Source organism: Leuresthes tenuis, unplaced genomic scaffold (genome assembly GCF_036924035.1).
Source record: "Leuresthes tenuis unplaced genomic scaffold, fLeuTen1.0.hap1 SCAF_22, whole genome shotgun sequence".
Lineage (NCBI taxonomy): Eukaryota > Metazoa > Chordata > Actinopteri > Atheriniformes > Atherinopsidae > Leuresthes > Leuresthes tenuis.
The window spans coordinates 16,838,379-16,847,630 of NW_027325376.1; the positions used below are offsets into that span (position 1 = coordinate 16,838,379).

The following is a 9,252-nucleotide window of genomic DNA, read 5'->3' on the forward strand; positions in this document are numbered from 1 at the left end:
CAGGCAGTCCGTTACAGTTCCGCTTGGCCATTTTATTCAATCACCATCCTTGTCCCGAAACACATGCATGCTAAAGGAAGTATAATTCGTGCTGAGACCCCGTAAACGCTCAAAACATTCTGCCACTTCAAACTTTATGTATGTGACCTTAGTTGCACAAACTTTGCTACATATTAACTTGCATGGGTAGAAAAGCAAAAACTGCGTCTTTTTAAACAAACTCGACAAACTCATGGTATATTTGAAGCATGAGCACTTGTTGTATCTGCTCCTTTTTGCTTTGGTGTCTTCCTTTTCTCAGAATGTGGCAGAGTTTTAACCAGCAGCCGAATTGTGGGAGGTCAGAACGCATCTCCAGGGAGTTGGCCCTGGCAAGCCACTTTAAAAATATTTGACACATTCTCGTGTGGAGGGTCGCTGATCAACAACCAATGGGTGCTGACGGCTGCTCACTGCATTTCACCGTAAGGGATTACATTTTTGGTCAAGAGGAGCAAAATGACACTCATGTTGACAGCTAATGTTTCATTAGAACTACTTATTTTATGAAGGCAGTGAAAGTACAGCATTGGAGGGTTTAGCAACTCCTACCAATTCAAGTTTACTTTTGACCGGGGCCAACCCTAAACCTTTTGATCCATGTAAATCCTTGAATCAAACATCATGTACAGGTTTAGTTGGAAGAGTGAAACAGCAGAATTACAATTAAAAACTTTGGTCTTAACCAATGACAATCTGTTGGTGAATTTTAGCAGAAAAGACTTAAGCAGTCCTGCTGTGGTTAGCATGACATGTTGCCATTTCTCCATTGGCAGTTTTAAACTTGATATTAAAATGAAAAATCTTGAGGCCACAGATCTTACTTGTTTGACAACTCCTGCCCAATTTTAAAGTGAGTCAGTCCGTAAACACGCACAGGGAAGTTGAAATACAGTTATAGCTCAACAAGGCCAAGCTTGTTATTATCAAGCTTTCCCGGCTGATGATTACATAATGGAGAAAACTTCATACTTAACCACTTTGGTGCTTAACCAACCATCCGTTTTTTTCTATGCCTTTAATGAACAGGACAGATAAAACGAGACAGAAAGCAGAGACATTAGATTAGATGTCAGCAAGGGGCTAATACCATTACTCACAAGACCATATAGCTAAACCCAACTGTTTTAAGTTCTGAAATTGTTTCACAAGTTGGTTGTCTTAAATGTTAAATGTGAATTATTTTGTTTCAACAGCTAGTTAGTTCAGCTTGAAATAAAGTCAGATAACAAAAGTCCACAGATGACACAACCCAACAGAAAACATCTGTCCCCCACCACCACAAAAAAATACAAAGTATTGTGGATATATACAGTTGGTTTCTTACCCTGTGGATGCCTGTGAGAGTTTAACTCTAACGCATAAATGCTTGATGCAAAACCAACTCTAGATAATGACATTAACCTAAATTTTGTCCTCTCTCCAAGTTCTAACATCAACTATTCAGTCATCCACCTGGGTCTCGACAAGCTGGCAGGTCCCAACCCCAATGAAGTGAACCGAACACTTGAGAGGGTCGTCTGCCATCCTGCGTACGACTCATTTACCTTTGATAATGACATCTGTCTTCTGAAGCTGTCAGCTCCTGTGAATTTTACTGACTACATCCAGCCGGTATGCTTAGCCTCAAAGCACAGCACGTTCCATGATGGGGTTATGACCTGGGTTACTGGATTTGGTCTAACTAGTAAGTTATAAAATATACATTTTCTTTTACAGTTCTGCTTCTGGATGCCATACAAATGTCTAAACTTTAAAATCTCAAATTAGGCTCCTCAGGTTCACCACCCGAGACTCTCCAGGAAGTAGATGTACCCATTGTGGGAAAAAATAGGTGCTCATGTTACTACAAAGATTTTGGCGAAATCACAGAGAACATGATATGCGCTGGACTCCGAGCAGGAGGGAAGGATTCATGTCAGGTGACTATCACTTTTTAGACTGTCTTGGAGAACAACTATTAATAAAAAAGAAAAAAAATTAGAGCATATATTAGCATATGATCCTAGTAATTTGAAGCTACTTGGTCTTCTCCATCAAGTGGATTCATATGCAATGACACAAAAAAATCCTTTGTTTTTAAAAATGTTTCAAGCTCACGTTTGCAACGTTTAGATTAAAGTTTGCTTTTAGATTTAAATTTTTCTTTATCTTGTTGTGTATCAGGAAAAATTAAATTTTGTAAATAGTTTTATTTAAAAAATCATTTTTTAATAATACTCAAAGGTATTCTGACATCGGCTCTGGATGCATAATGAGACAGAATCAGTAAAACATTTCTGACATCTCTGGGGTTGTTTTTTTTTTTAAAGTTATTGTAATTTTCATTTATTATTAATTTTACTTGACATTATTTCCATGGTTCTCTTCATCCCAAGCAGGGCAAGACTTTTTTCATAGACTTTGCAGCATTATATTTAGATCTCAAAATCCTTTTTATTTGCATTAAAGAAACACTAAAGGTAGATAAAAGAATTGCATAATTGTTCAATGCTGAAACCCTATAAAGGGTCAAATAGATTTACAATTAAAATTAAATCTGTACAATTTACCACCGACACTTGAGATTTAAAAAAAAAAATCCCAAAGAAATTGATAGTAAAATGATTAAATTAGGAAAGTTAACTAAAGTAAATGAGCGACCAGACACATATGTCAAAACGTTAATCCAGCTAAAGTTCATAAATTGGAGTAAAGCATGTCTACAGTTATTTTACAAACAATAAATTCACCGATATCAGCAATTCACAAAGTTTAAGATTAAGACTTTATTGTCATGTAGATACATGAAATACACAAAATTATTCCTCCACATTTAACCCACTCATTTAACCGCTGCCACCTGTTGAACACACACATACACAGGCTCACACACTCATGGAGACAGATGCCATACACTGGAGCAGTGGGCAGCCATTCACAGCGCCCGAGGAGCATGGGGATCATGGGGGTACGGTGCCTTGCTCAAGGGCACCTCGGAAACTGCATGTGATCTCATGTGATTGAGGGTTCGATGAACACGATGGCAGTCATGCCAACATGTAAATAAGAATGACTAGCATGAATAGATAAGTAACCACATACCCTACAAATAGCTTCACAAGAAAGAAAAGAAAGGGATACCGGTTTCAGTCCCACCTCATTGAGAGTATTCATCTCTGCCAGGTCACAGCCACACATTTATTCTGGCTCTCCCACTTCACATTCATAACCATGACTGTTAACAAGCGCCGGATAGCTATTTTTTATTTTTTTTAACAGCAGAGCAATAAAAAAAAAAATCATATGAATTGCAACAACTGAAAACCTTTAACAACTGTCGCGTCTTCCTCAGGGAGACTCAGGGGGACCACTGGTGACAAAGAACGACTACGCCTGGGTCCAGGGTGGAGTTGTGAGCTTTGGTAAAGGCTGCGCCCTCCCTAAGAACCCCGGAGTCTACACTCGCGTGTCCGAGTACCAAAACTGGATCAGTGACATAGTCACTGGCATGAAACCAGGATTTGTTAACTTCACTTCCTCCGGCTTTGACATGGACTTGTTCTTTGTATGTTCCACATCAACGCCCCCCACAACCACTGACGACAGTATATTTGGGAGTGGTGAAAACCTGAGCCACTTCACTTACTTTGCCTCCCTCTCTCTTCTGGTTCTGTCGCTGCAAGTCTTTGGCAGTGGTGGCATGTAAATGTGACTCCAGCAATGTCCACATTTGAAGTAGGCTCATTTTTAACTTAAATCCTTTGCTTTCATGCTGCTGCTGTGCTAGTTAGTGCACAGATTAAAACTTTAGAATCATGTGAAAATCCAAAAAAGAAACAAAAAAGGAGTCATGTTTTAAACAGAAACTTGCTTCTTTTTTTTTTTCAAAACACGAACTGAATTCAATTTTGAATAATGTCAATGTTTTGACGATTAAATAGACTAAAAGGAGCATCACTGAGAAGTAACTTCATTGTAATCATTCAAACAATTTTTCCAAAAACAAAATCAAACATTTTAAATCATTTATGGGTGTGAAAACACCCTGTGGTATCATGATATCCTCAGTATCATGTGGGCTGATTTTTGCTGATTTGTTCATATCTTGTTGTGATTCAGGTTTTCTTTTTTTCCTTGAAAATCAAGTTTCATTAGGGATTTTGGGGTTTCCAGATATTTATGATTAAAGACATCTACAAACAAGGTCTTTTTGTCTTCTTTTATTTTGCTACTTGCTTGATCTGCAGAAAAAGCTAAAAACTGTTGAGTTTGGAGGACTTTTAGTCAAACGATGACTATTTGTGGTAATGATGATATATAGTCATATAGCCCTCTACATTTCAAGGGTCAGACAAAGTGCTGTTTGAAACTTTAGGGCAAACTTTTCATCATTGTACAGAGTAATAATAAGTCCTCAACTGGTACAATAAAAGTAGTGAACAAAACAGTACACAACATTGGTAGAAATAAAGCGCTATGCATTGTGCCCTGAAGCCAGGAGCTGCCAGAGCCCGCTAAGCTAGTCTACTGCTAGCTAGCGCCAACATTCTCCGCTTGTTATTTTGATTTTCTTAATCGTTGACAATGTCTGCTGATTAACAATTCTACTCTGACATCTCAGTTGTCAGGTGGCTAGTCCTTTTTACCTTCTGAAGATGCTAGACTTCAGAAGTTATTTGTTAAACTATGTACAGGAATGATATTTGAATTCTAAAGTTGTTCGGTCATCAGCATGTTATCAATGCAAGCTATAGTTATAGGTACACATGCTGAGAAAAACTGCTTTGATTTTACATATTTAGTCTCATTATTGGTAAATTGAACATTATCATATAGTTACAGCTGCATATGATATGTCGGTTGGCACAGTGCATTTAAGAAATCTATTTCAGTGATAAAGTTTAATATCACTGCTGTGGAGAAATATTGATGATAACTTGTCCTCAGTAAAAAAAAACGCAAGAACCATTCGTCACATTATATTAGGCGTGTACATATCCTGCCGACATTTATTTATCATGCAACTGAATATTTGACACAATATTATGAAGCACGGTCACATGTAAGACGTGTCTGAGATGCATCAGCTGCTGGCTAAGCCTAACCACTGGTGAGCCCTCCACAGAGGAAAGCCATTAAGTACGAGTAGTTAACAAAAGGAACAGTGCAGATGAGGAAAGTAAACGGAGAAGAGGTGCATAAAACATGCTGATTTGCAAAGTGGAAACAGAACAATTGACAATATGGAAGTGAGATGGATGAGGAAGGAGGACTTCTGCTGGGCAGGGAAAGTGAAACAAGGAACAACAGACTTAATTTTGTCTGTGACAAAAAAAACAAACATTACACATTACATTAAAGAAACACTTTTACAATCTAGCTTTTTTTTTGGAAAGCAAAGTCTTGGTCTAAGCTTCTTTATTCGCCAGCACAGAATGACACAAAAGTCGTTCTATCACGGAAAACTCTGAAGAAGACCTTGTGTGAGTCATAGACAAAGATGGAGAGCATCAGAGTGTACCTGATTATGAGAGCATCCTGTCCCTGGCACAGCTGTAATGGCATACATTTTATATCAGCAGTATAGCTTATTCTACCTAAAAGAACACAACAAGGTCAGACAGATTCCTCCAAGCAACAGTTTCAGCTCACACCAGAAAGTACATTTACATAGTGAAATCATTTTGCCATCACTGATGAATGAAATATAGTTTATGCTATACCGTTGAACATCTACTGGATAATTCATAGGAAGTCAGTTGCTGATACTTATTTTATGCTGAAAATAGTTACTTATGATATGGTGATTAAAGTGATAATAAGGTTGTCGGCCATAAATTAAAAGCATTAAAAGGACTCCAAACTACAAGACACCAAGTGTAAAATGACAAGACCCAACTTCCCAATTACATTAATATATTGATTCTTTATGATAAGAATGATTGATTAGTGATATATTAAACTTGCATATAAAAAGAATAATAATAAAATTGTTGTGCAAATTTTATGTTGCCAAATGTTCTTTATGGAACTACATAAAGAAAAGAAAAAAGGGGGGGCTCATCAGCAACACCTGGCATCCTAGGTTCTTTCCCCACTGCTCTGACTTACTGTGTTTGCTCAGCCTCTTCTTGCTATTGTTGCTACTTTGGGATCGCCTCTTTATCCTGAGCCAGTGGCTGGAATATTCTGCAGCACTGAAGAGGGCTTTAAAGGTTTGTCATAAACCTTGGCCTCAAATTCCCAGATCATTTAGCAGCTTCAAAGATGATTTGCCCACGAACCCTCTGGAGCCAACCTCAAATTGGTAGATTTTTCATATACGTTGTCTTACGTCAGCTGCCAGTTTAGCATACTCGAGGCTTTCCGTTCGATTAATTTTCCATCCAATCCTCCAAGGACACAGCTGGCTCCACTATGAAGCCTGTGTGAATGGAGGAAAAAGGTCAGGTCTGAGATTTGTTTCTGCAATCTCAGCAGTGTACCTGCCCGTACACTGCAACAAAGAGACTAGGCTGAGATATCTTCAATCTTTCCTGCTTTGATACATATGGTACTATATTGTATATGCTTAGAATTAAATATATATACATCTAAAGTAACCAATTCATAAAACCCATTTAAGTTGCTGATTGATTAGATCATCCAAATGCTTTTCAATGAACCTTGGATTTCCTTTGAACTTAATGAATACAATCTTTCTGCAAAATTTTTCAACTCAATTTATTTCTCAATTTATACTCATTGTGTAAGATAATGTCTAAAAACTTGCTGCTTGCTCTTCCTGTTCAACTCTTCTTCCGTTTTACCAGCATGTGGGACAACTGTGGTCAACAGCAGAAGATTGGGAGGTCAAAACATGCAACTCCAGGAAGTTGGCCATGGCAGGTCATTATCAAATACAACAACAAAGCCTTTTGTATGGAGCTAAATCAGTTTCAATGATCACAAATGCACAGGACAAGATTTACAAATGCACAGGACAAGATCTTCCCTGAGACGTTCCCAGGCTAGCCGAGAGACATAGTCTCTCCAACGTCTTCAGGATCTTCCCCGGGGTCTCCTCCCTGTGGGACCTGGCCAGAGTACCTCACCAGGGAGGCTTCCAGGAGGCATCCAGGGGGCATCCTAACCAGATGCCCAAGCCACCTCATCTGGCTCCTCTCGATGCGGAGGAGCAGCGGCTCTACTCTGAGCCCCTCCCGGATGACCGAGCTTCTCACCACATCTCTAAGGGAGAGCCCAGACAGCCTGCGGAGGAAACTCATTTTGGCCGCTTGTATTCGCGATCTCGTTCTGTCAGTCACTACCCACAACTCGTGACCATAGGTGAGGGTAGGAACATAGATTGACCGGTAAATCGAGAGCATCACCTTTTGGCTCAGTTCCTTCTTCACAACGACGGGTCGGTGCAGAGCCCGCAACACTGCAAACGCCACACCAATCTGCCTGTCAATCTCCCGTTCCATTTGTCCCTCACTCGTGAACAAGACCTCGAGACACTTGAACTCCTCCACTTGGGGAAGGATCTCATTCCCTACCTGGAGAGGGCATTCCACCCTTTTCTGAGGACCATGGTCTCGGATTTGGAGGTGCTGATTCTCATCCCAGTCGCTTCACACTTGGCTGCGAACAGCTCCAGTGAAAGCTGAAGGTCACGGCCCGAGGACGCTAACAGAACCACATCATCCAGAAAAAGCAGAGACCCGATTCTGAGGTCGCCAAATCGGACCCCCTCAATCCCCTGGCTGTGCCTAGAAATTCTGTCCATAAAAATTATGAATAGAATCTGTGACAAAGAAACACCGACTAACTGCCGGCAATGCGGACCAAACTCTGACACCGGTCATACAGAGACTGAACAGCCCCTATCAAGGGGTCTAGCACTCCATACTCCCAGAGCACCCCCCACAGGACTCCCCGAGGGACACTGTTGAATGCTTTCTCCAAGTCCACAAAACACATGAAGACTGGTTGGGCGAACCATGCACCCTCCAGGACCCTGCTGAGGGTGTAGAGCTGGTCCACTTTTCCACGGCCAGGACGAAAACCACATTGCACCTCCTGAATTCGAGATTCGACTATCCAACGGATCCTCCTCTCCAGTACCCCCGAATAGACCTTACCAGGGAGGCTGAGAGGCACTGTCCCCGATGTCCACGCGATGTTGCAGAGGCGTGTCAGCCAAGACAGCCCTACAACATTCAAACTCAGGACGGACCTCATCCACCCCTGGGGCCTTGCCATCGAGGAGCTTTTTGACCACCTTGGAAACCTCAGCCCCAGAAATGGGAGGCCCCTTCTCCGAGCTCTCCGACTCTGCTTCCTCTGAAGGTGTGTCGGTAGGATTGAGGAGGTCCTCGAAGTATCCCCCCACCGACTCACAACGTCCCCAGTTGAGGTCAGCAGAGCCCCGTCCCCGCCATAAACAGCTCTGGTCAGCCGCCTCGACAATGAAGGCACGAAACATGGTCCATTCGGATTCAATGTCCCCCACCTTACCCAGGACACGGTTGAAGCTCTGCCGGTGGGAGTTAAAGCTCCTTCTGACAGGGGATTCCGCTAAACGTTCCCAGCAGATCCTCGCAATACGTTTGGGCCTGCCAGGTCTGATCGGCATCCTCCCCCCACCAGCAGAGCCACCAGGTGGTGATCAGTTGACAGCTCCGCCACTCTCTTCACCCGAGTGTCCAGGACATATGGCCACAAGTCCGACGATACAACCACAAAGTCGATCATCGAACTGCGGCCTAGGGTGTCCTGGTGCCAAGTGCACATGGACATGGACACCTTTATGTCTGAACATGGTGTTCGTTATGGACAATCCATGACGATCACAGAAGTCCAACAACAGAACACCACTCTGATTCAGATCAGGGGGGCCGTTGCTCCCAATCACACCCTTCCAGGTCTCACTGTCATTGCCCACGTGAGCAGCCGTGCGTCGAGGTGAGTCCGATATCTAGCCAGAACCACTCAGCCTCGCGTACCAGCTCCAGCTTCTTTCCAAAACAGAGAGGTACAATTCCGTCCCAAGAGCCAGCTTCAGTAGCCAAGGATCAGACCACTAAGGTACGTCTTCGGCTGCTATCCAGCTCACATTGTACCCAACCCCCTTGGCCCCTCCCACGGGTGGTGAGCCCGTCGGAAGGGGGACCCACGTTGTGTGTTCGAGCTGTGCCCAACCGAGCCCCATGGGCACAGGCCCCACCAGGCACTCGCTGCCATGCT

At 42.3% G+C, this 9,252-nt stretch overlaps 1 protein-coding gene across 1 annotated transcript; it reads left to right on the top strand.

Annotated features, from left to right (window-relative positions):
* The first annotated feature begins 182 nt into the window (after positions 1–182).
* LOC140282308 (chymotrypsin-like protease CTRL-1) lies at positions 183–3,856 on the top strand. Its single transcript, XM_072376894.1, has 5 exons — positions 183–186; positions 254–464; positions 1,467–1,726; positions 1,810–1,961; positions 3,374–3,856. Exons 1-5 carry the CDS (start codon positions 183–185, stop codon positions 3,725–3,727), a joined length of 981 nt encoding a protein of 326 aa, XP_072232995.1. The 3' UTR covers positions 3,728–3,856.
* The last annotated feature ends 5,396 nt before the right edge of the window (positions 3,857–9,252 follow it).